We start from the raw sequence: 24,252 nt of genomic DNA on the forward strand, positions 1-24,252 counted from the left end.
CTCCAGTCGGGAGTCCGCATGACCTCGCACACGGCTCCGCCCTCCTAGATGCTCTGCTCCATCTCTGTGATGTAGAGCTTGATGTGGCTCTCCATCTTGAGGTACTCATCGTGCGCTGCATGCACCTCGTTCTCGATGTTGTCCTTGAGCTCAGCCATCTTCTTCTCAGTCTGCTCGATGCGAACCCGCCTCCTCTCGATATCTCGCCCCTTCTCACCTCGCTCTTCATTGAGCTTTGCATGTGTCTCGCGGAGCTCCTCCATACGTATCCGCGCGCGCTCTGCTTCTTCGTTGCCCTTCGTCCTCAGCTTTTCCGTGCGCCCATTGACATTGCCCAACTGCTTCTGGAGAAGTCGCTCTTGCCTCTCAACGTCCCTAACGTTGTTGCTGCGGTCTGCGAGTGCGTCCCTGTGCCGTGATGCCTTCACCAGTTCTTCCTCTTCCTTTGCCAGATCGGCCTGTACGTCCGTCAGGAGTCGTGTGCAAGATGTGACATCGCCAATGACGATACCGAAGGAGTCGTTCGACGTCTGCAGAGCGCGAGCACGGCGGTCCAGGGAGTCGATTTGGCTCTTTTCTGCCGAGAGGCGGTCATTTAGGTCGCGCAGGGAGTCCTCTAGAGCAGTTGGACTCTGCTGGGTATACGGCTTAAGCTTGATGATCTCGCGCTGTACATTCTCCTTGTTTTCGACTTTCTGCTGCAGTAGCTCCTTCAGCCTGGTCTGCTCAGCTTTCGCTCGTTCGAGCTTCTCCATGACTGATTCTTGACCGCGCTTCAGTTCCAGAAGCCTCTCCTTGAGTTCATCGTTCTTCTTCTTCCTGTCTGCCATAAGCCTCTCCGTAGCGCTCCGGTTGCGCTGCAGGTCTGTGAGGTGCATCTCCTTCATCTCTTTGTCGTTATACAGCTGCTCGATGCGGAGCTTCGTGCGTTCAGCCTTGTTGAAGTGCTCATCGATGACCAGCGTCTGTGATTCCCTGAACCTTATAAAGTTGATCATGTACGAGAAGATCTTAACTAATCGATGATGGGTGGGCTTGTATAGGTCTGCGAATGTGAAGTCGTGGATACCGCACTATGCGAAGTTAGCTTTGGCCCGCCTTGCTGCACAAACTCAACGTACCTCGCGCAACAGCTTCTTCAGAATGACGAAGAATGCCATCAGGTCGCGAGTGTCGCTGGTGAACAGGCGCTCAGCGCCCTCGCCGCATAGATCTTCGGCCGCGGCGCGCATCGCTGGCGCAACCACTTCGCGAGTCGTGTTCATAAGCAGCTCTGCGAGCCATTCGAAGACCTTCTGGATGATCTGAGGATTGGGCTTCTGGAGGTCTGCGACGGTGAATGCGATGCCGATGTCTGTTATACATCCTGCAATTTCAGCATCAGGCTATAGTAGTCAGCGCTGCGCGTCAAAGATTGAGAAAAGCGCATACCAGTGTCATAAAAGCATCGTTCTCCTGCGGTGCGGGCGCGCGCTGGTTGTGAGCGCCGTGCGACGTAGTGCGCGGAGCCATGCTCATGCGCCCTCCGTAAGACATGATGGGCTTTGAATGCGACTATGATATTGTGGTTGGTACGGCGGTATGCTGCTGGGTTCGTTATTGCTATTGCGGCGGTATTGATGTTCCCGGCCAGTGTTGTTTGTCAACACAGCGTTGGCGAGGAAGGCACACCGGCGCTTGACTCGATCCGGCGACCACCTTTGGGCATCATCCACAGGGCTGAGATCGCAAGGCTCACCAGCATGTTTGCAAATGCCGACTCGAAATTCGTGCAAAAGTATCCCAGATACATCGACGCAGGTCCAGGGGTTTTCCACTTAAGCATCAACGCAGAACTGTGAAGTCTGCGAGTGAGATTCACGTATGTTAGCAGAAAGCTCATGGACTTTTCAAGCATCCAGTCAAATGTCTCTACTTTCGAACATGATCAGTGAGCAATTGGCATTGTGCAAGCTTTGCTTGATGGCTAAACATTCGAGCTCTGTGTAAAAGTGCATGAAGCAATGATGGGACCAGTTGATTCGCGTTTCTGTGTGAATGACATTGAAGACAGCCGAAAACCTGGTGGTACAGCCTGCGTTGAAGCAAAGGTAGTGCTGACAGATTCTAGATTGCATCATTGAGCTTGAGGGTCGTTGGACGGTATCCAGAGACATCAACACCTGTTGCATAACATTGGCAACGGGCACCTTGTCGTGACAACTGGCATGCAGAGGGCTCGTATACAAACAACAACCGTTGAGAGATACAAGAATCCTTCGGACTCGAAGCAGATGTGCCAAAGGCCACGTAGGGGAGCAATCGCTGGTCGAGTGCTGCGTTCCACAACAATCGATGAAGACCGTAACACCCAGTAGATACTCGTTCCAGCAACTCGGCAGCATACTCGAAGAACTGTGGCCTCGCTTCAATGCACGCATCTGCTCCCCCGTTGCTGCAGTGTGAGCACGCTGAGCTGTCGAGTATGTTGTACATTGTACAACACAGCAGGTCTCGGACGATTGGCTGCAGATCTGTTGCAACGAGTCGCTCTGTCTGAGCTCGAGCTCTGGCGAGCACCCTGCTTGTGGGCGTGCAGTTCCTAGTACAATATGCTTGGTATTATAGGTGCCATCGCCAGTTTGCGGCGACTTCTCCTTCGCAGTTTCGAGCGATGAAAAAGAGCATGCAGTTTTGTGTAACGTTGCGACGGTTATCGGTCAAGCTATGCAGGCGTCAAAGCAGTCATGCCGGCATGCAGGACCCAGAAGTCAAGGGCCCTGGTAAGGGTCCACAAAAGGAGCCGTCTCACGTCGGTACCAATACTTATCGTAGGTTAGGGAGCAGCGTGCATCAATCCCGGCAGATCCTGGAACATCGGCAGGCCGAAGCCAGCAAAATATTGTTGCATTGCAATGCACAGTAGTAGTCCACAATTGTTGTTCAGTAACTGGGGCTGCAACGTTGGCAAGACGATCTAAACAAGAAATCAAGCCTTGAAGACCCTCAAATATCCGGGGGACAGCTGCTACATATGCAGCCTAAGGTGAGACATGGTCGGACACGACATCGAGTAGTTGAAACAACTGCATACCATGCTCCTCTGTTACACAGCTTCAAGAGGCTGACTTGACACGAGAACCGAGAACCACGCAGACCTCCAACATGGAGCCGTCCGAAGCGATGTGCTGAGATCCGGCAGCTTGCACCCATGGAAGCTCAAGGCCCTGGTACCTGAGTGGATGAGATGTCGAACGTTGTTTGTCGACGGTTGCACCTCGATGTGGAGGTCTGCCGCAAGATCTGAACTCAATCGCGCTGACTAGAGACGTCCTCGTAATGATGATATACTCCCACGGGCGTGGCTAGCATTAATACCGTTGTTGCCGGACGCTGCAAAATCGACGTGGCTCTCCACGTTCCGCGGACGCTGCTAGAATCGATACATTCTGCAGGGATCGAATGCGCCGTTCCGTGATCCTCGGCATGAGCTGTCGCTAGCGAGAGGTCTAGAGTCTTCGCAGGCGATGCTCGTAGCCAGAGATGCCGGCGCGAGCGGAAGCAGGTGACTCGAGGATTTGACTTGCTGCGAGTTGTGGTCAAGAGATTGTATGTCTCTCGAAGAAATTCGCTGTCCGTGAAAATCTCTCTGCTGATGGTGGTGATTGGCACAGATATTGAATGAGCTGTGGCGGCCATGGGATCCCATGATAGACACCGGAGGCGTCTGAGCTAAGCGTAGCCACAGTGGACCTAGCACCTCGCGCTTTCCTTCTGCTCGTGAACGAGGCAGGCTCGACCGGAGGGATCGTCAGTGATCAACTGGCAGCTGTTTGGCGTTCAGTTGGCGGCCAATTGAGGGTTGTGCCAGTCACACCTCGTCGCCACGAGTTTCTGAGTGCGGCACGTCTTCTGCACGGCATTATTACGCCTGAGCAGCGAGGCACCGCGGGCAGCCGACGGTCACTCGCGAGCTGGCCGCTAAAGGAGTGGCACCGGCGGACGCAGCGTGCGCCAGGCAATTCCCCGAACCACCAAGAACGCTGAAGGGGTATTTTTGGCGCGCCCTCGTGGTGGGGCTTCAGGGCTATGCTTCGTCACAGCCGTCCGAGCCTTTACAAGGTTCAGCAGTGCCGCTACGTGACTGTCAGTTGCCCTTACATCACACATGCAGTCTGGCAGCTCCAAGCTTCAGGGCGTCCAGCACCGCTGCCTCTCCCTTCCTCTGCCGCCTCTCGAATCACTTCCCAGGTTCTCCTACACACCGGCCTGCAATTCGACGTCCGTTTGGCAGCCTGCGCTCGCCTCAGCTCCCGCTCCGCCAAGCACTCTGCCAGTCAGACATGATGCAATCTAGCCGACGCTGCAGCGACACCAACACCAGATAGGCCCGCAGGTATCAGAGCACCACGCCCGACCCCGTCGCGCTGCGCGCGGTCACGTTATCGCTGGCGACAAGCTGAGCAACACCACCACCGCTGCCCAAGTCCTGCCCGGCCGGCCAGCGTGCATCCATGCCGTGGCCGTTTGGGCGCAGAAGCGGACGAGCCGCTAAATTAAAAGAGGGTCGCTCCGCGGTTGCAGCCAGGGGCGGGCCTGTCGCAGAGCAAACGGTCGCGACTCCGGGTCAGGGCAGCGATGGCAACGATGGCCTGCAACAAAGGTCCAGTCAACGCAGCGGACGCCGGCGCCGGAGGAGTTCGCGCTCCACAGCGTCTCTGCACGACGTCGAGAAGAATCCTTTCAGCGACCCACCGCTCGACCCTGGCCTCGCGAAAGAGGCGCGTCTGCTCAACCCAAACTCAAGTGCTGAAGACATCACCGCCCTCCCACACCAGCGCCGCCTCGCCTACAGCCCACACCTGCGACCTGTCACGCAAGACTTCTCCGGCGTGCCCTACAACCTCCACCATCCCTCGCACACGAGCCTGCGCACGGCAAAAGAGCGGGGAAAGCTACAGCGACCCCAGTCATTGCGCAGGGGTCCTCCCAACGAAACATCCCTGATCCGCCGCAAGTCTAGCAAGAGGCGGAAAGAGCATGATCACATCCGAGAAGAGAAGATTCGCGCGATGACTCTGCCAATGCCGCAGAAACGACCTGCCGGCAACTCTGGCGGCATGCTGCGTCGAGACAGCAAGAAGATCAAAGGCGGCCTTAATGCCCGCTTCGAACGCCCGGAGTCCAACGTTTCGCTGCCCCTCGAAGACTCGATACACTCGTCCATGTCCGGCAATTCCGAAATACATGCCTTCCGCGTCAGCGCCCTCGACTTCTTCGCACCACGACCGACCATCCGCTTCTCCGTTGGCTCGCAATACTACTACGGTGGCGACCGCACGTCACCGACCGTACGTCTAGAAAGAGGTAACTCGAGGAGGGAAAGGAGGCCCACGAGCTCGAAAGAAAACGAGCAATGGAAGAGGACAAGCAGAATCGACGACCTCGCTGACGAACTCGATGCCGGTGCACTACGGGAGATTCTCGACAGAGACCAGAGACGTCGGGACAAGAAGGCTACCGCTGACCAAGAGCGACTTCGTCATCGACTCGAACGACGTGCGGAGAAACAGAATGCTGCCGGAGGTACACCACCAGTTCCTACTCGGACTGGCGCTGTCAGAGCGCTCGGACTTGGTATTGAGAAGGGGAACGAGGAGCCTGCGCAAGAGACAACAGTGCCGATGGAGGATGTCCGTCCAGCGACGCCATCAACGCCGCCATGGCTGCGTCCACTCACTCCACCAACAATGCACCGACTCAAGACCCTTGAGCCCCTCGCTCCCGCCGCCAACGATAACAGCCAACTGCCCACACCGATCGAAACACCGATGGAGGACATGATCATTTCGGACGCTCAGGCTATCCGCTACTCGCGGGGCAATATCGCCGGTTCCGTTCACACCCGTGGGCCATCGAACGTCTCCATGATGCCAGAGCTGCTCTCTAAAAGGCTGACCGAGGAGTCGCCCTTCGAGACAGTCGAACACGCGACCCATTATGATCCTACAAGAAGTGGATCGCTACATCCTGTCGAGACCATCGACACAACGGCATCGAACAAAGGCTCGAGCTTCCGCAGACGTAGCTCGGACGGTCGACGAATGAGTGCATTTGCGTCCTTCTTCCGACGAGGCAAGCGAAGCTCCCAGGAGCCAGGCCGTGCCACCCCCTCAGAAGCTTCCTTCTCGAACACGTCGCGAGAGTCCATGTCCCGCCAGCCACTCCCAGCTCATCTGGTGGCGACCGTACCGACCGCGCCGATCCAGATCCAGAGGCCGTCCACCGTCCCCCGCCGTACCATGTCCAAATTTAGGGAAGATTTGCCTGAGTTCCCTATATCGCCACCCGACTCCCGGGTGGCATCGCCAGAAGCAACCTCGACAAGCGCGATCGCTGCACGTCGTCGAACTCACAATCCAGAAAACATACGTGTGGGCTCACTTGGATTGGCAGCCAATGCTCGCTCGGACTCTCCTGTTAGCCCTGGTCTACCGATTGGCAACAAGATGTCACAATCACTGGCATCAGTTGACTCTGAGGGATCGTGGCTATCTGGAAAGCCTGTGAAGCGCGTCTCGAACAAATCGATGATGCGGTCGAGCATCGCCTCCTCAGCTGTCCAACAGAATCCCGAGTTCAACAATTCATTTGAAGAGCTGGGAATGGCAGATGACGAATACTTCAAACGACTTACGCCTCAATCAGATGAGCTACGTCGAGTGAACCTGCCGAGCGATCTGCTGGGAAGGAAAGCCAGCAGCACTGCCATGGCTACCCTCGACGCTGCCGCCGAGTCTGATGAGGAGAATGAGACTACTCCGTCGGCTCGGAGGTCCGAAGATAGTGAGCACGTCAAGGCCGGTGTTGCACGCCAGCCTACCGTAGTTCACCGAAATGTCCGCGTCAAGTCTGCAGAAGGCTTGCTCACCATGTTCGATGCGGATGCGCCATCGCCCGAGGAATCCCGCAAGACACTCGACATGGAGCCAGACTCGCCACAATCAGACGATTCCGGGGAGCAAGCCACTGTACAACGCGCGAAAAGCGTGGACTTCGGCAAGCACCACGTGCGGCACCTCAGTGCCGGCTCGGCCAAGCTATTAGACATAAAGCGATCAAGCACAGCTTCACACAGCAGATTGGCCCAGCACGAGCAGATGACATCTTGAGACGGTAAGAGATCGTTTTAGGGGGACTGCATGAAGCCACACCAAGCCACTCCTTTTGCTTTTCCTATGTTGTATTCAGTCCTTACTGTACTCACCTGAGTCCCTCCTTCCCCATTTCTCTTATTACTCGTCCTTTGCTTTTCCCGGTTGGCACATGCAGTTCCCTGGATGGTTCTCCATATCGAAAGATGATCAGCTAAAAGCCCGCAGATGGCGGCTGAGAGATGGCGCTTGTCTCTGCGAGACTGCATAGCGCGGCGTTGATCTGATTTGAGGAGTTTGATCTAAGGGTTCTGATTTGAGGATCTGTTTTGAGGAGTTCTGCTTTTCGGGCGTGATACCACATTGTATTGTATATAGGCTGCAAGCTGTGGCTTTGTGTCATCTCGCTCTTTTGACTCAACCTTGAACAGGCTTTTGGGACGGTTGGGTGGTCACAGATAACGAAGACGCAAAGGTGTGTCTTCCTGGGTTATTATTACGCGGTGCGTTTGGGTTTCAACAAAATGTAGTACCTAGGAACAATCTGGCACCGGGATTTTGGAGATGTATGGCCCTTGAGCGCCATATATGGAGTGTCAGAGCCCCCTGTAGTTTCAAGCTCAGCTGTCTTGACAGCTTTCCCCACTTGCTTTCCACTTTCAACCTGACCTCTGTTGCCGGTATTTGGATGTTGGCTAGTCATCCTGCAGGGTGCCCCTCCATGGAGTTGGGCTGACCCCGAAACCGTGGTGGGGCACAGAAGTTTGGTTCACGAATTTGCAACGACATGCGGGTTGAAATGTGGCAGGGAATTGGCTGGTGTCAACAGTTGTTAAGCAGACGACCAAGAGAGATCTGCTGAGACAACTGACACAGCGTCAACAATTGCTCTTGCCTGAGCATTCGTGCCTGAAAGAGAAGGCAGCCCCTGGTGGGGCGGCAAGCGCACGTCATTGCATCAGCCCACCCGCGGCGGCGAGGTAAGCCCCGGGTCTTCCAGCATTGATAATCGTTTCTCAAACTCCGCCAGCCTTCACTGAGACCTACAACACAGAGCACTGTAAGTCGCCCCTCGCCTATTCGTGTTTGATCTCTCATCTTGCGTGTGTGCACGATTCGGCGTCTTTTTGTGCAGGGACTCGACGACTCGTGCGCCTTTGCCGAATCTAAATCTGGCGGCGCGTCGTTCACTTTGTCACCGCGTTGTAATCGGCACCGGCAGGCATCTTTGTCCAGTTCATTCTATCAGCCGCGTCTTATCAATCGCCTAATCTTCTGTCGCACTTTTTTGCTGTACATATACCATGTTCACCCCGTCGGCGTCACGCATCGCAAGAACACTGCTTACCTCTGCGCGCCTGCAAACAGCTTCGATCAACCCCACATCTACCGCCAACCTATACCGACCTCTCCTCACCCAGAAGTTCTTCTCCAACACAGCCAGAATGTCTGATACCGGCGTTCACAACCTTCAGACGTAAGTTTTTCCTTGTCGCGATGGCGCAATATGCAGTGTCTCAGCTGCGGTCGCAATGTCATTGTCTCTGCGTACGGCTGACAAGAACACAGCAAGTCGGCCTTCGACGAGGCGCTCGGTGACAAGTCCAGCCTCATGGTCCTCGACTGCTTCGCTACCTGGTGCGGTCCTTGCAAGGTCATCGCCCCCCAGGTCGTCAAGTACGTCAAATCGCGCCATCCTTTCGACCGCTGCTAATGAAGGCTGCAGGCTCTCCAGCACATACCCCAACGCCCGCTTCTACAAGCTTGACGTCGACGAGGTTCCTGATGTCGCACAAGAGCTCGGCATCCGCGCCATGCCTACTTTCCTCCTCTTCAAGAACGGCGACAAGGTCGCCGAGGTCGTCGGTGCCAACCCCAAGGCTCTCGAGGCCGCCATCAAGGCCAACGTCGACGCATAGATTGCGCAAACATCACATATCCGCAGACGATCTCGTTCGATAGCTTAGCATTGGGTAGGGAGGAATATGACTCAAAAGGCGGCATTCTTAGGTGCACATGGTACCTGCAAGTCTTCGACGTGGACATGCTACAGACAGATATCATGATACCTTGCTAAATGACACGACTTTGCATAGACTACTCCTCCTTTTCGCACATCTCGCACGTATGGCTACTTGGCAATGCGGCTTTTTGAAGTCTGTGCTGACGCATGCGGAGCTTACAAATGCACAGTCTGAGACCGGCCTGCCTCGGCGTAGTTGTCTACCACAGCCACGATCCTTCCTCGGACAAAGATTTACGAGTCCTTGCAAAAGACACCAAATCTGACAAGATGCTCCAGAGCTGAACGCGACAGAGTCCGCACAGCGCACGCACTTCCTCGACACTAGCAAAATATTGTGGGGTCACGCCTGGTTGATGAGTGCACACATGCCTTTGTTGACTGCCTTTTTGACAACACTTCAACATCAGAGGTCTAAAGCAAAGCTTATGAGTGCGCTATCCATTCCTATATTCTGGGAAGTCGTCTACATTAACTCCATGATTTTGTGAAAATAGCTTTGTGCTCGAGTTACAGCAAATGGCCATCTGTCTATTATCGCATTTACTTCGCGTAGCAGTACTGAACGAGAGGATAACTAAAGGCAACGCCCACATCTAGATTTCCGTCTATTCTGGAAGTGCTTATATTCATTGCTGGATATGTGACGTCACGATGTGGCCCTTTCAGTTTCTTCGGGTCAGGGTGCAATGCCTCCGTGGTCATATGGCTGTAGATACATCTAGGCTGCGGAAACTACCACAATTTTGTGAAATGTGGTTATCCTTGGACCTTCTTAATTGAGGGTTCCAACATACACTCGACTCAGTTTGTAGAGACTTAATACAACTCTACATGTCTTCACACACCTGTAGTACTGCTAAATAGTCCAGTGGAGCTCGTCAAACACGCCTTCTTTCGCTGAAGCATCTTTATGTAAGGATGTTTTGCAATTCTAGAGGTTCATAAGATCTGGATAAGGGGCCCAGCTATTCAGGGTGTTTTTTCCAGCCTAAATGACGACGAATACCTCCAATAGGTCTTGACCCTTATGCCAGCAGCTTCTCCTCAACAAGTAAAAACAAATGGATCCTAACTACCGCACTGGATATAGAAGTCAGGGTCCATGGCAGCACAGAGTCTGCGAAGTTCCCACGCGGTCCCAGGCTCTCTTCGCCACCTGTTTTTTCAACACCTACCTGTCTGTCTCCAGAGTAAGTCAACAACATAAGCTCTATCATCCTGTTCTGTCACCTAGTCTCTTCGGTCACAGCTTTACAGGTGTACTATTCCCGACATGATCGCCAATATCAGTTGGCTCTTCGCTCTGATGGTGCTACTTTGCAGTACTATCCCGTCTACTGATGCCAGGCTCTTTGGTCACGTCAAAGTTTCTTCGGTCTCCACGATCACTGATCTCGTTTCAGCTACTACTGCTCCGGTTTCTTGTAAGTTCCTAGCTGCAGACTTTGGAATCTATACTGACCATCATACAGCTCCCCTGGTGTCTTCTTCTGCTTTTGTCAGCCCTTCTTTCGACTTCGAGCAAGCTGAGGTGGCCCATTGGTGCTCTTGGCGACACGGTGAGCACTACAAGGGATATGCCATGCACTGCGGCGTCGACTACTTCCAAGGAGGTGATCTCTTTGATCAGCGGGCCAACAATATCGACGATTGTATTGCCATGTGCAGCAATACTCCTGGCTGCAATACTGTCTCCTACCAAGCTGAAATCGATGACGGTCTCCACGGAAAGTGCTGGTTGAAAAGCAAGCCTGGCTTTCGCCGATATGACAAAACAATCTTGGGAATGGTAAAACTTACCGTTCCTGTGTCGCCTGATTCGTCTTCTGTTTTTAGTGGAGTCTCATCAACTTCATCTACAGTTGCACCTTCGGTCAGGGCCACGTTGGCAAGCATGTCGCCCAAGAGTGGGTCATTCACCAATACTCCCACGCCGATCCCTATATCGTCTTTGAAGGCCTCTCCCGCATCACCAACGATCTCTTCCTCTCCGTCTACAGCCAGGTCATCATCAGTTACTGTGCAGGGCAAGCCTACGCCTACTGCTACTCAGGGTGGATCAGGTGACCATACCTCGGTTAGTCTACCGCTCTGGTTCAGCGAAGCCAATCCATGCTGGCATACTGATTGCTCTGTTCTGGTCACTACCTATGTAGGGCCATCGTATCCTCTGACGTCGATCATCTCCTCAAGTAAACGGATCTTTTTCACGAGGTCTGTTGTTACTACCAAGGTTTTGACTAGCAAGCCAGTCACGAAGAACAAGGTGTCTACATCTTTGGAATACTTGCAGCTATCCAGGACAAAACATCCTGGCTATTATAGGCCGGAGAAAACGTCACCTGGATATGCTCGGCCCTCGTCTGGTCAAATGAGGCACAGTGCTCACCATATATCCAGCTCTAGTAAGGCCTTTCCGTCTTCGACTCGGAAGGTTCCCGCTCGGCCGACTTCATACTCTTGTACTATCTTGTCCGGCAAGATTACTTGCACGGGAAAGAACGATGCTGTATCTACAAGAACCAGTTTCGCGACGATTGCATTGGTTCCCGGAGCAAGTACAACTACGGTGTACATTCCTGTTGTTACCTGTCCTCCATCGACTTCGGCCGGTAGTTCTACCTCAAGGACGTATACTGAGCCTAGGCCTGTCACTAGTCAGACTACTGTGACTGGTAAGCCTTCAGGGACGAGCAAGTTTTCAGTAAGTGTAAGTCACTATTCCAACGCTGGATCTTGGCCAATTTCAAGAACTGCTCCTCCATCCACTGCTACGACAAAGGTATCAAGCTCTGCTAGAACCTACCCCATTCCTGTTTATCCGCCTACGACTTCTAAGGAATATGGCACTACCGTGTCATCTCAAGGGTCTGGCTACTCCTCCTCTGTTTCCGCTTTGGTATCAACTAGAAGGTCGTCTCACGTGACAACCTCGACGGCACGTGTACCTGAGGTATCGTCGTCCTTGTCCAAAGGTGGAGCTCATCCATCTAGCAGCACCAGCCTATCACAGATGTCAAGCAGCCTCGCGACGCCCACAAAGTCAGGTCCCGTCACGAAGTCAGTGAATGTGTCGTGGTCCTGGACATCGACGCCAGAGTCTTCGAGCGGACGCTCGGCAGGTCAACAATCGGTCCCCAGTCCGTCCCTTGGGATGGCTGTTGTACTCGCTTTCTCACTCGCCTTGCTGTTTTTTGCTTGGTGAATTAGGTCAATTTTCTGTCTTATTATAATTACCTAACTCTTTGCCACGTATAATGGCGACCATGGGAAGAGGAAGCTTTGCCATGGGTTCGAACATACGGTAATGTTGATGAGACAACATCAATGGGATATTAAGAAAGTCGAGAGGGGAGCCGCAAATATCGTGCCGCGGATCTGAAGGGTGATGGACTAGGTGCTCTTGGCTCTGGGAGCGGGAGTGGGGATGATACGGGTGAAAATGAAGGATCAGGGCAGACGCTGGCGAGCCCACAAATTCTGGGCGCTGGCAGGAAAGGAAGAGGGTGTAAAGTTATACAGGACACCAACCCGCAGGAGGACGGACCGAAAACATTGTATAATTTCAAACTGAAGAAAAATTCAAAATCATCGCCGATCTCCACTGCAAAATGGTGACTGTTGACTCCTCTCTCGTCTTCGCGGCACCCATTGTATCCTCACAACTGCTCCGCCCACTCCAAGACCTCTTTAGCGCCTCGTTCCCACTCGACATGATTCTGCAAATGATGACCTAGCCCCTCCGTGACCGCAAAAATAACGCCTTTATCTCCACGCCCGACGTCGTCCTCAGAAATCCCATCTAACTTGCCAGCTCTGACGCAGTGGTGGAAAGCAGCGCTATGCCTGTTCGCAGCATCTTCCAAGATGCCCGGCGTACACAAAACATCCTTTTTACCAGCGAGCACCAATAATCTCGGTGCGACTCCAGAAGAACCGTTAGGTTCTGGTGCTTTGCGTAGTGACCATCCGACGATCGCACCGGCGACATCTAGACCACTGACGAAGCTGAAAAGGACTTGCATCGGCCAGAGCATGGATTCGTATAGGCTTAGGAGGGACTCGAGGCCTTTGACGACATAATTCGGCGTTGAGGGCGTGAAGAAAGCATCGTGGACTTGCTGAGTCATGGCCAAGATGTAGCGCGGATGGAACATTCGGTATGGGAAATGAATAGGTGCTGTCAGGCTCCAGAATTTGTAGACCGACCAGCTAGAGATTTTCAGCACTCGCAAGGACCTTTCGCCTTGTCGAAATCGAGGAAGAAACTTACGACCCAAACCCCGGCACTGCTGCCAACATACAGAACCCCTGCACCTTCACCAGTCCCCCGACTCAACGCGTACTGACCCAGCGCACCACCGGCGGAATGCGCGATCATAACAACACGAGCCTTCTCTTCAGCTTTCCTCCTCTCAGTCCCCAACTTCTCAACCTCTCTCACCCCAGCACTCAGGTCCTGCCTCATCGTACCCCGCGAGGTGAAGTACATCCTCCAGAACCCAGGGTACCAGCTATTTCCATGTCCGCGATAGCTGATCGCGTAGCACGGGTAGCGGCGCGAGGAAAGTAGGTCATGTAGGAGAGCCATATCGAGGCACAACCGAAGCCTCTGTGGGCGAAGAAGAGGGGTGGTTTTGGGGACTTGGTGTCAGTTGGGATCGCGGATAGGAGCTCGAGGGGCCCGGAGGATGTCGAGATGGAGTGACGTGTTATACCTTTTGAGAGTGGTGCAGAGGGGTTGGGTGGGTTGGGAGAGGGCACATGCCATTGGAGGATGAAGGGTCCGAAGGGCATGGCGATGAATTTGATGAGGTTCTGGATGTGCTTGCAGTGGTCGTCGCTGTGATGGTGTGCAAAGGTTGCAGTCAGGCAAAGGGCCCCTTTTACGCATATGCTTAAATCTCAAGGGCTTCAACAAGTCAGCAAGTGGCTGCATTGATTAAAGGATTTGAGAAGCGTGTGATCGAGAGAATCTTCGTGCTGAAGGCACGTTGCCGGTTGTCATTACTCGATGATCTGGAAAGCAAGCTGCAGGCGAAGGGCGGTTCAGCCGCAGCTCGGCACACTAATTCTGTCTCACAAAAGCTACTGACCTAAAAGTATGTCCGTCAAGGCTCATGGGTATGCATGTGTTATTAAAGAGTCAAATATGGTGAAGGCGTGCGATGGTTCAAGGCCTGGCTTGTATTCAGCCTGACGACGTTATACGACTCGCATGTGTCTCAACGTTCTCTCTGGAACAGGTGACATGTTACACATGAGAATTCCGGAAGCTTGGAACAGTGGAAGACTTATCGTCATCGTTTGTACATTCAATATGCACAACTTATCTATAACAACACGCTTGTAGAAGACTTCCGAAGAGATTCGAGCTTTAAGTCTTATCTGGGCTGCGGAGTTGCTCACTATTTCCGCTGCTTGAGAGGCAACTTGCATGCTATTTTGCAGTTCTCGCCATGCGTCCTGTCAGACGCAGTCGGGACGCTGCCAGGCGAGGTCGACATGTCCTCATTGCTGGACACACCCAATACGGGACCGACGCTGTTCTGGACGGCGGCGGACGGAATCCAAAGACTGTGCTCTTGCTGGCGAAAACGGCGATACCGCTGGGTATGGGGGTCTCATGCCGCTAAGGCCTGATCGCAAAGTCTCTCAGTCACGACACAAGAGCAGTGTTTGAAGCGCGCGCACGCCGCAGACGTCGAGGCCCTGACTGTTGGCGGCCTGACTACACGGCGGATCATCGTAGACCTCGATGTCGAACTGGCGGGTGAGCAGAAGGGCAATGCGCGGCGCTGGTCTTCTGTTTTTGATCGGAGGTGGAATGATGGCGTGGGCGTTGACGCGCCTGCTGTGTAAATGACGTGAGATTTGTATATTGACACATTATCTGCAATCTCCAAATGCTGACTAGACCATATGTCGAGGTGAAAGCCCTGCCATACTGTACGCACCCCCCATGCTTCCGAATCCCGGGCTTGCGCCTTTCACTCTTATGCCTTTCGATGCGCCTCCTAGATAGTAACGCCCCCATTACCCCAAAATGCTTGCAATGCTTGAACGCAGATGGCAAAAATTAAACAGTAGCTCGCAACACATCAATGTACCTCGTGCACCAGCGCGGTCCTACCACGGACCGCCGATCATGCCAACGAAGCCGAGAAATCCATCGACCAGACTGATCCAGTCCTGCCCGTTCAGTGAGCCAGCGCGCCTCTTCTCCCACACCCCAGCGACCATCTCTTCAAGCTTCACCCGCCCCTTTTCCCCCGCATCCCTCGTGCCGTCGTTCCTAGTCAACAGCACTCGTCCACCCGCGTACTTCTCGCTCAAATCGATCATGAAACTCGCCTCCCCGTCCGGCGGACTGTATATGTCCTCGCGCGTCGGACTCGGCAACACGCCTACGCCGCCCGCCGGCGTATACCCGGTGTGGATGACCACAACCTGGCCGTTCACTACAACGCTCTGCGGATGCGTCTTGACGGGCTTGAACAACTTACCCCGCACGCTCAGCGTCACGAGACGCAGCTGGCTCGCGCCGTCGCCGAGGCGGATGATCCAGTCCTGGAAGGCCTCGTAGAACATGTTGTACTCTGTTTTGATGGCCCAAGTGTTGTAGCTGTAGAAGATGGCGAGGGCTTCGCGGCGGATCTGGGTGCTGACGCTCGCGAACGGGTGCTGGATCTTGGAGCCGGCGTTCTCGAGGCAGTAGCAGAGGGGGTTGGTTTTGACGAGGTCGGTGTCGAGGCGGTAGATCTGGTAGCGGATCTCCGGGGGGAGGGTGAGGAAGGTGGCTGGCGTGTGGACGCTGACGTCTTGGGTCGGCACCGGAGTCTGCTTCTGCGAGTGAGGCGGGACTGCGTATTCGAGGTGCATTATCTGGGATTCGAGGAGGGCGGTCGCTTGCTTGACCATGGCCCAGTCATGCTGGAGGGCCTTCTCGTCGAGCCGCGCGCAGTTTAGGCTGTGGCTCCGCGAGTGGGGCGGCGAGAGGGCGAGGTCCTCGACGTCGATGCCTTCGTCCTCCGTGTCTGGCAGGCACAGAGCGCTCAGCGGCAGCGAGAACTCGGGAGTTGAAGGCATTGACGTCGCCTCGCTGTGGCCCATCCAGTCCTCCTCTTCCTTATCGCTGCTGCGGAACAGATCCGTGGCATCCGAGTCCGTGTCCGTGTCCATGTCCATGCCTGGCTCGTTGTAGCTCAGCCTGTAGCGCGCCATCTTGGGCGGCAGTTCGCATGTCGGCGAGCTCGGCGAGGGCAGCTGTGTTGCGGAGCGTTTGCTGGAGGTTCGTGTGATGGTGCACGGCGACATCTTGCGGCCTCGCAGCTGCGCCGTCGCGCCCTCGTCGAGCGCCTTGGTTGCATCTGCGCCGCTTTCACAGCGCCCGCAGCTGGTCTGCACGCTGGTCTGCACGCTGGTGTCGAGGGCATGCAGCTTCGGCGAGCCGGCCTTCAGGGCTTCGGCGTCGGGCGGTGTCTGGCCGGTGACCGAGTATCGTCGTTGCGTCACCATGGCCGAGTTGACCGGACCTGACCGCGGCAGTTGCGTGTCGACGTGTGTATACAGAGGCCAGCAAGTCTGCGGCTGGTGTGCTGGTGTGCTGGTGTGCTGGTGTGCTGGTGTGCTGGTGTGCTGGCAGGCTGACAGGCTGGCAGGCTGCACGCGCGATGCGGCCTTCAGCGCTGCGTCGATTTGGGCTTGTGATTGCGTGCCCGTCTTGCGGGGTGGAGCGGCAAGCGGACCAGACTATCGATTAGGCTGTGCGTGGTGAATGGCAGTGTCTTGAGTGAGCGTGGTGAGAGGTGCGAGACCAAATGGACGGCGCTTGCAAGGTCAAGCCGACGTCAACGATCCGAGTGAAATGAGAGGGCACCGTGTCAAACGTGGGCGATGAAACGCAGTTGCCAGCCCAGGTGCTCCCCATGCCCAGGATGCGACAAGGCAAATCATCCCATCCTTTCCCTTTTACACCGCACTTTGGCACAGCCCCTGCCGCGCATGCCCCGTTCACAGGTAGACATGGCCCTGCAGGACCCTGGCCTTTAGCGAGCTGTCGTGGGTTTGTTTGTTGTCAGGGACGCTCCCACAACACCGGACCACGATTGTCGCCTCCCGCAGAAATGAATGAAGACACAAATTTCGGTGATTGCAACAACAGTCACGCGGCCAGGTACGCCATCGACCGTTAGATCGCTAAGGATTCTACCCGCGGCAGCCAACGTCTCCACATTTCATAACGGACCTGCTATCGCGCGGTACATTGTGTAACACGATTCTATTCATGCTTAAAAAGATTGTGTGCATCTACTCTCAGACACGACCTAAACCAAAAAAAGGGCAGGCTCTGTTGAAGAACCACCAAAACTCGTCAACATTCTGTGGCTTCCCAGAGTCTTCCGTGTTGAAGCGGCGCTCGTCTCACCCTATTCTACGCATCTCCCATGTCTACATTCCGGCCTTCTTCTCGCGAACAACAGGCTCTCTCACCATGATATCAAGGGAGATGTTCTTCTGCGCACGCTGCAGGTGAATCGTGCGACACTCCTCAAAGCCAAACTTCCGGTAGATGGCCGGGTTGTTCGCATTGCTCGACTCCAGGTAGCAAGCTCTGCCCTCAGCATCTGCCATCTTCGTCACGTGCTCAACGAGCTTGCGAGCGTGACCCTTGCCGCGTCCGGCAGGGCGAGTGCCGAGGTAGACGAGGTACCACGTCTCGAGCTCGCGGTCGCCGAGAGTGACTTGCATGGTGTCGTGGAGGAGAGGGAAGAACTCGCTGAAGAAGCGACGCTTGCCCTCGGGAGAGAGGCGGTAATTGAGGCGCCAGAGACCGCTACGGAACATGGTCAGGTAGTCGTCCATGTTCTGGCCAGGCGGCATCCTACCATTGTCAGTACTCGATTGCGGGAGGTCTGACTGCGTCGACATACCAGAGCGCCACGGCCTCGAAGTCTCCCACAGTAGTCACCAGACCCTTGAGGATGTGAGCGTAAGTCATGTACTCCAGGATCTCAGTATGGAGCGCATATCTCTCCTCTTCAGTCCACTCTTCACCGTCAGGCACATCAACAAAGTAACGAGCAACCTCGTCCTCAGCAAAAGCCTCTGCCAGACAGGCAGCCGCTTGTTTGTACTCATCTACTGTGACCAGACGAACACCGTCGGCGAGCGGAGGTACAACAACAGCTGGAGACTTCTGCTTGAGGAGAGTAAAGCTGGTAGGAACTTCATGACCCTTCACATTAGCAGACCTCAGCATGTACTTTGTGTCAACCATGTTGCAGGCGACTGGAGCGACGGGACCAAACGACTTCGCCATGGTTGCACTTTCGTCTGTAACTTTCTACTAGTATTCAGATGGGATCTGCCGCTTTTTCTGATGATTGGAACAGTCGTATACGCCAGCGTGGAGGTTATCGTCGGGCTAGGGCGCGATGGCCGAGGAGGTCAAACAGTCGAACTTGGTCTTCTAGAGAAGATCTCAAAGTTCAAGCACTGCTACTGACGTGCAATTAGTATCAAACGGATGCGGCAGTCAATTCGGGCTAGCAGGAGCCGTGACCGTCGATTGCCTGCCATAGTATACCTTTGTTGTCTCACGAAGCGTTACGGTTTAGGTGGACGGGTACTGTCTCCTGTATGAACTTTCGAAAGCTGCGATCTCGAGACAGTTTCGACTCGAGATGGGTAGCGAAGTGATTGGAAAGCTTGACGTAGATCAACCGACATCAATATGCGATGCTAGGCGGGCGGTCTTGTTGTGAAGGGTTCAAGACTGGGCGACGTGTGATCGACGTGCCCTCGGGGGATCGGCAAGGCGGGCGTACTATCGGGTATCCAAGCTGGCTTGTAAGACGACTTGCGTGGATGGGTCTTTAGAACGTGATCTGCTCTTCAACTCGCTGGTAGCTTGTCACAAGACCGATGACAGCACTGCTGTACACTGGCTTGGCGTATTGCGCAGAAGAAGGCGGCTCTGATAGGAACGATCAACGGCTCATGCAGCAGTGGCTGAGGGTTCCAGGATCGTGGATCAGTCGGTTGGAAAAGGAGAGAGGAGTAGAATGCCGGATTGCAGTGACAATGTCTCTTTTGTGAGGAGACAAAGGTGGGAAGCAGCCACATGATATACCTCCGCCCCAACCCTGTTGCCGTCGTAAGCCCTCCCGGATAGAGGTGGAGGTCGCGCTAGTGTCGCAGCGGGACCTATCATCTGGTGCTAGTCGCGGCGTCTTTCACTGTTATCATGCGCCTAGCTTTCAGCCGCGCTTCTGGAAGATGCGGCTCGTTTGGTACCGTCGCATTGCGGCTGAATGGCGCAGCATCTTCCGTATTCTTGGCTCCATTTACGGTCGTCCAGAAAGTAGCTTTTTTAATTGTTAGAACATAGCTGGAGTGAAGCGTTCGAAGAGTGGCGCCGCGAAAGTGTGGGGTGACCGAATGTGGTTGGTCTGTCACCGCTTGTACCTCCTCGATAAGGCAAGACGCTCAGGGTACTGCTCGCTCCTCTCCGCCCATCGTGAGAACCAGGCCAACGTCCGCGGGTCCCGTCGCATGGTGATTTGCTCGGGCTTGTTTGTCAAGATACGGATCGGAGTGTACCTGCTAATTGCCTATCAGTCAGGCTTGTCTGAGGAGAAGTCGAAGATCGCTCGCCACGTTGGTCATAGGAATAGAGTGATAGGAGACGTTCATGCACGGTGAGTCGAGTGTGCTGCAGTCCACGACTAGGAGACGTGGGGCGTGGTCATTTGACGTGTTGTTGTGATCAATTGCAGTGGTGGTATCTATCGCAGGCCGGCTTGCATGCATTGCCTCGTCCTTCGGAAGCAGGATTGGTGCTGGACCTACCGTTCGGAACAATGGCGTTCGCGGCCCCTCAGATATCCCGTAAGCCTATGGGGGTATTGCGCACCTTCTTCAAGCTCCTCGAATATCTCCCCCTCCGCATAGCATCATTCCTTCCTCTTCTCTTTACATTCTTCGAATCTCTGTCTCGCCAAGGTACTTCTCGAGGCCGGAGTTGAGGTGGCTCCACCATTCGAAGAGCATCGTCTCGCAGATCAGCTTGAACCACGGTGTGAATTTGAGCGACTTGTCCTGGAACATTGCCTTCAGTTCGTCCTGAGTGACGAATGCACTATCACGGACTTCGTTGGGGTTGATGTTAAGGTCGACGTTGGCCTTGATGAAGAGGATGTAGTCAACTGGGCAGTGTGTCAGCAAGGCTCCCCGCGAGAACTTGATGTGAACGCAGCACAGCTGGGATCTGCTTGCTCATCCACACCCCGGAGCTCTTACCTTCGTGCTCACCCCACTTGCCATCACTAGGCGCCTTGTAGTGTATCCTTGTCAAGAACTTGAAGTCACCGATGGGTACCTGAGAAGCCAGGATGCCAAGCTCCTGGTCGAGTTTGCGCACCGCCGCACGTCGAACACCCTGAACCGACTCCTCCAAGGTTGTTCCAGTCTCTCCGGGAATGCCGAGAGGGTGCGAGCAGCAAGTGTTTGTCCACATGTCCGGGAATGTGATCTTCTCGGTCGCTCGCTGCTGGAGGAGGAGGCGGTTCTGGGAGTCGAAAAGGAAGACGGAGAAGGCGCGGTGCAGGAGACCCTTGTTGATGTTCTCCATCAAGTGGCCTGCGGCACGTCAGTACTTGGAGAACAAATCGCGCATACCATCCCACGTGGGAAGCGAGTGCTTGCGGCAATTACTTACACACTTTCTTGCTTGCGCTTCCAATAGGCTTGTCCTCGTCGTCCAATACAATGCACACCTCGTCCATCAACTTGATTTGCTCCTCGTCGTAGCCAGCGAGTGCATCGTCGTCGCGGGCAGAGTCGTGCGACCCTCCAACCACGGTTGTGTTGACATCGGGAAACAGACGCGCAACATTCTCAGCTGTGATCTTGGGCTGCTCGGTGACGGTGGTGGTAGAGCTCATCTTCGCGACTGGTATAACGACAACAGGAACGACGGTCGAGGTGTTGGCGGGGAAGTTAGGTGGGCGGCAACAACAGGAGATTTTGTCTGCCGACGGGAGCGCCTCTTTACCCCTGCTCATCAGGGTCCAGCCTCACGTGCAGATCTGTTCTCCGCGGGGGTCAACTTGCTGATTTCTGGACGAATGACATCAGGTGAATAGTTCAGATTGCCATTTGACTGTAGCCTTCTCGCAGCGCGTCGATCTGAGGTATCAAAACAAAACGACTTTTCCGTAGCCGGAATATGCAGACATGCCGTGAAAGTACAGACCCCATAACTGAGATTCAAGGAAAGCAGGAAACGCCGAATACCCAATTTTACACACGCTCAAACGCTTAGGCGACCGGGGCCGATCTTGTCTTCTTAGCAGCGGGGACCTCTGCGTCCGCGTCTGCGGCAGCGTCCAGCGCCCTCTTCTCAGGCAAGCTCTTGAGCTCCGCCTCCTTCTCAGCAAACGCTTTGGCCTCCTCGTCGGTCATGCCGGGCAGGAGAGGCTGCTCCTCCTTGGCGTGCAAGTTGTGGTGGTATGTGCGGATGATCGAGTCGGTGTCGTCAAGCGCAATCTTGCGGATATCAGCAATAGCCTTGATCTTGGCTGTGCATTCCTTGTATTGCGCATCGGTCATCTTGATACCAAGCTGCTCGGAACGCGACTTGATAGCGTTCCAGCCAGTAAGTCTGCTAGCGAAGTGGACGTAACGGGACATGCCGAAGTCCTGGGGGTTGATGATCTCGTAGGTCGAGGGGTTGTTGAGGATCGCCTTGGCGTGGATACCAGCCTTGTGGGTGAAGGCACAGAAACCGGTGATGTAGTTGTTGAAGGGGATGTTGACCTCAACAAGATCGGCGACAAGGTCCTCGACCTCCTTGAGCTTCTTGAGGTTGTACTTGCCCATGACGTAGTCACGGTCCGCAACGATCATGCGGGCCATGAGACCGCCAAGGGGCGTAATACCGTTACGCTCGCCGATACCGAGAACGGATGTGTCAATGTGAGTAGCACCTCCCTCAAGCGCGCAGTATGCGTTGGCAATGGCACAGCCAGAGTCGTTGTGAAAGTGGGTCTCGATGTCGCAAGAGACGACACCACGGAGTGTGCGGACGAGGTCGTAGACCTGGCGGGGGGAAGCGCAACCAACGGTATCAGCGATACCAACACGGTTGACGCCCACTTTGTCGACGGCGCTGTAGATGGAGAGCAGGTCAACGAGGTCGGAGCGGAAGGAGTCCTCAGAAGAGAAACGAATCTCCTTGCCTTTGCTCTTGACGAACTCGATGACTTCGAGAGCGGTGTTCTTGATGTATGTCATGTCCTTGCCATGGCTGTGCTCGCGGAGGTAGCTCGAGGTTCCAATAACGACATCGAGTCCATCAACGCCGGTCTCGACGGCGATTCTGGCATCGTCCATGTGGCATCGTACGTGGGTGAGAATCTTGGCCTTGAGCTGTTGGGGGTCAGAATCTGATGAATCGCAGCTTTGCCGGACATTAAACATACACCAAGCTTGCAGATGGCCTCGCAGTCCTTTCTTGACTGCTCAGAGGCAGCAGGGCTGGTCAATTCGATGTCTGAACGCCAATTAGCTGAGCGTCCTCACTTGGCAACGTGCCGCGGGAATAAAGCGTACAGTCAACACCGAACTCATCAAGCGCCCTAGCGATCTTGATCTTGGCTTCGAGGTCGAAGTAAGCATTGGCAAACTGCTCTCCCTCGCGAAGTGTGGATTCTGCGGTCATTCGTTAGCGCGTTTCTTTATCTTTACTCATAGTGGCATTGTCGATGACAATGTTTCTGCGCGCACGCTTCGATTGCGACGGCGACAGCTGAAAATGACATACCGATGATCTTGAAGCGAGAGACGTTCGAGAGGAAGTCGCCTACGGGCTTGTAGGGGCTCACGTGGTCAGGGCGAGGGTTGTTGCGGGTCTCAACGCCGGTGAAGCCGTCATGGCTGCCATTGCTGTTGCCGTTGGTGCCATTGGCATGGCCGTTGGTCTGTTCGGGTTCGCAGGTAGGACACATTGTGAAGGGCGGGTGTGAATGTGATGGAGAAAGGTTGCAGGCTGGGAGCTCGCGGATATTTGAAGTACAAAACGTTATCTCCAGGTGAGTCAAGAAAGTGCACGTCAAAATTCTTCTGCTTGCCGATGATGATGAAAGCGCAGGCCGAAGAACGGACCCAGTGGGATTCAGCCAGTAGGCGGTCTGCGCTCGCCTGTGGGGAACACTGCCAGTGGCTGCAATAGGATGACGCACCAGGCTGGCCCAGGCATTGCCCTTCACGCTTTGCTGGTTCTGTTCTCCCCACACTGCGCGGAGGAACTACAAGCTGCGTGATCAGCAAAAGGACAAATCACATCCTGTCAATTGCCTCACCAGGCGGCAAAACTGCTACACCGCCTCGTCCTTCACCCACAGCTCTATACCTATCCATGCAGGAGGTCTGCATGCGACACAAGCCTCACGCACTTTAGTATGTTGCGGCATCGGACAAGTGCCCGAGTATGCGATGGAACATCAGCTCAACTTCGCTGACCGATGCCTCCGAGTCACGTAAACTGCTTCGTTGATGGTGTTTAGCCGTGTGGGATTCTGCTTGCAATTGACCTGCCAAAGTATCACCTCTCACTGCAGCAGCTGTGTGACTTTGCAGCGTTCAAGGACGATTCGAGCTTGCCTGTGGAACTGCCAGAGATGGGCTAGTAACGCCGTGAATTCTCGCCTTTGGTGGGGAATTCATCGGCCAAGCAGTGCTGCCGCGAACCGTGCTGTGGATCGTCGAGTTTGCGTGAAGACTCACAAATTGCAGTCACACTCCCGCAATTCCAGGGTGCGGAGATGCCCCAGCTTCTCGAACTCTCGTGCGACATCCGCCATCGTCCGCCTTCCGCCATCGTCCGCCTCCAGCAGGCTAGTTCAATGCTTCAAAACCACGACCTCTTCATGGAGTCTGCGTATCTTCCTACGCCTGGTTTAATGAGGTGACCTGTGTTGCATACAACAAGAATCAGGCTTGCGGTTGCATTGATTTCTTCTGCAAATCACTAGCCGGCATGCTTGTCAATTGATATCAGGGTAGCAAAATGCGCGTCTATGCTGTTGG

At 54.6% G+C, this 24,252-nt stretch overlaps 10 protein-coding genes across 10 annotated transcripts; 4 read left to right on the top strand and 6 right to left on the bottom strand.

Annotated features, from left to right (window-relative positions):
- Positions 1-44: 44 nt before the first annotated feature.
- Positions 45-1,536, bottom strand: M421DRAFT_63810 (kinetochore protein nuf2; the record flags this gene model as incomplete). The annotated part of the gene is made up of 3 exons (XM_033596089.1): positions 45-1,073; positions 1,122-1,385; positions 1,432-1,536. 3 exons carry the CDS (start codon positions 1,534-1,536, stop codon positions 45-47), a joined length of 1,398 nt encoding a protein of 465 aa, XP_033448249.1.
- Positions 1,537-4,499: 2,963 nt separating this feature from the next.
- Positions 4,500-7,106, top strand: M421DRAFT_17418 (uncharacterized protein; the record flags this gene model as incomplete). Its single annotated transcript, XM_033587811.1, has 1 exon — positions 4,500-7,106. A coding segment is annotated over one exon (2,607 nt), but the record flags the coding sequence as incomplete, so codon positions are not given.
- Positions 7,107-8,242: 1,136 nt separating this feature from the next.
- On the top strand, positions 8,243-9,205 carry M421DRAFT_421205 (thioredoxin-domain-containing protein). The gene is made up of 3 exons (XM_033592748.1): positions 8,243-8,610; positions 8,703-8,810; positions 8,860-9,205. The coding sequence occupies exons 1-3, from the start codon at positions 8,438-8,440 to the stop codon at positions 9,050-9,052; spliced, it is 474 nt and encodes a 157-aa protein (XP_033448251.1). The 5' UTR covers positions 8,243-8,437; the 3' UTR covers positions 9,053-9,205.
- A 1,015-nt stretch (positions 9,206-10,220) lies between these two features.
- Positions 10,221-12,364, top strand: M421DRAFT_392673 (uncharacterized protein; the record flags this gene model as incomplete). Its single annotated transcript, XM_033590030.1, has 4 exons — positions 10,221-10,349; positions 10,409-10,583; positions 10,632-11,863; positions 11,942-12,364. The coding sequence occupies 4 exons, from the start codon at positions 10,221-10,223 to the stop codon at positions 12,362-12,364; spliced, it is 1,959 nt and encodes a 652-aa protein (XP_033448252.1).
- A 454-nt stretch (positions 12,365-12,818) lies between these two features.
- Positions 12,819-13,956, bottom strand: M421DRAFT_101376 (uncharacterized protein; the record flags this gene model as incomplete). The annotated part of the gene is made up of 4 exons (XM_033586634.1): positions 12,819-13,371; positions 13,433-13,451; positions 13,483-13,694; positions 13,805-13,956. The coding sequence occupies 4 exons, from the start codon at positions 13,954-13,956 to the stop codon at positions 12,819-12,821; spliced, it is 936 nt and encodes a 311-aa protein (XP_033448253.1).
- A 1,332-nt stretch (positions 13,957-15,288) lies between these two features.
- Positions 15,289-16,677, bottom strand: M421DRAFT_64250 (uncharacterized protein; the record flags this gene model as incomplete). The annotated part of the gene is made up of 1 exon (XM_033596136.1): positions 15,289-16,677. The coding sequence occupies one exon, from the start codon at positions 16,675-16,677 to the stop codon at positions 15,289-15,291; it is 1,389 nt and encodes a 462-aa protein (XP_033448254.1).
- A 933-nt stretch (positions 16,678-17,610) lies between these two features.
- M421DRAFT_101378 (uncharacterized protein) lies at positions 17,611-18,481 on the bottom strand (the record flags this gene model as incomplete). The annotated part of the gene is made up of 2 exons (XM_033586635.1): positions 17,611-18,043; positions 18,093-18,481. The coding sequence occupies 2 exons, from the start codon at positions 18,479-18,481 to the stop codon at positions 17,611-17,613; spliced, it is 822 nt and encodes a 273-aa protein (XP_033448255.1).
- Positions 18,482-20,136: 1,655 nt separating this feature from the next.
- M421DRAFT_5665 (Isopentenyldiphosphate isomerase) lies at positions 20,137-21,107 on the bottom strand (the record flags this gene model as incomplete). Its single annotated transcript, XM_033595423.1, has 3 exons — positions 20,137-20,369; positions 20,464-20,802; positions 20,882-21,107. The coding sequence occupies 3 exons, from the start codon at positions 21,105-21,107 to the stop codon at positions 20,137-20,139; spliced, it is 798 nt and encodes a 265-aa protein (XP_033448256.1).
- A 376-nt stretch (positions 21,108-21,483) lies between these two features.
- Positions 21,484-23,171, bottom strand: M421DRAFT_101380 (homocitrate synthase; the record flags this gene model as incomplete). The annotated part of the gene is made up of 4 exons (XM_033586636.1): positions 21,484-22,593; positions 22,647-22,717; positions 22,777-22,875; positions 22,988-23,171. The coding sequence occupies 4 exons, from the start codon at positions 23,169-23,171 to the stop codon at positions 21,484-21,486; spliced, it is 1,464 nt and encodes a 487-aa protein (XP_033448257.1).
- A 474-nt stretch (positions 23,172-23,645) lies between these two features.
- M421DRAFT_166230 (uncharacterized protein) lies at positions 23,646-24,192 on the top strand. The gene has a single exon (XM_033587725.1). The coding sequence runs from the start codon at positions 23,719-23,721 to the stop codon at positions 24,124-24,126; it is 408 nt and encodes a 135-aa protein (XP_033448258.1). The 5' UTR covers positions 23,646-23,718; the 3' UTR covers positions 24,127-24,192.
- The last annotated feature ends 60 nt before the right edge of the window (positions 24,193-24,252 follow it).

This window comes from Didymella exigua, assembly GCF_010094145.1.
Source record: "Didymella exigua CBS 183.55 unplaced genomic scaffold M421scaffold_15, whole genome shotgun sequence".
Classification (NCBI taxonomy): domain Eukaryota; kingdom Fungi; phylum Ascomycota; class Dothideomycetes; order Pleosporales; family Didymellaceae; genus Didymella; species Didymella exigua.

Bases quoted from the DNA above. Each gene is read 5' to 3' on its own strand.
- M421DRAFT_421205 (XM_033592748.1), top strand. From the start codon at position 8,438: ATGTTCACCCCGTCGGCGTCACGCATCGCAAGAACACTGCTTACCTCT. The intron at 8,611-8,702 runs GTAAGTTTTTCC...ACAAGAACACAG, and splicing joins GGCGTTCACAACCTTCAGAC to CAAGTCGGCCTTCGACGAGG. The intron at 8,811-8,859 runs GTACGTCAAATC...TGAAGGCTGCAG, and splicing joins ATCGCCCCCCAGGTCGTCAA to GCTCTCCAGCACATACCCCA.
- M421DRAFT_166230 (XM_033587725.1), top strand. From the start codon at position 23,719: ATGGTGTTTAGCCGTGTGGGATTCTGCTTGCAATTGACCTGCCAAAGT.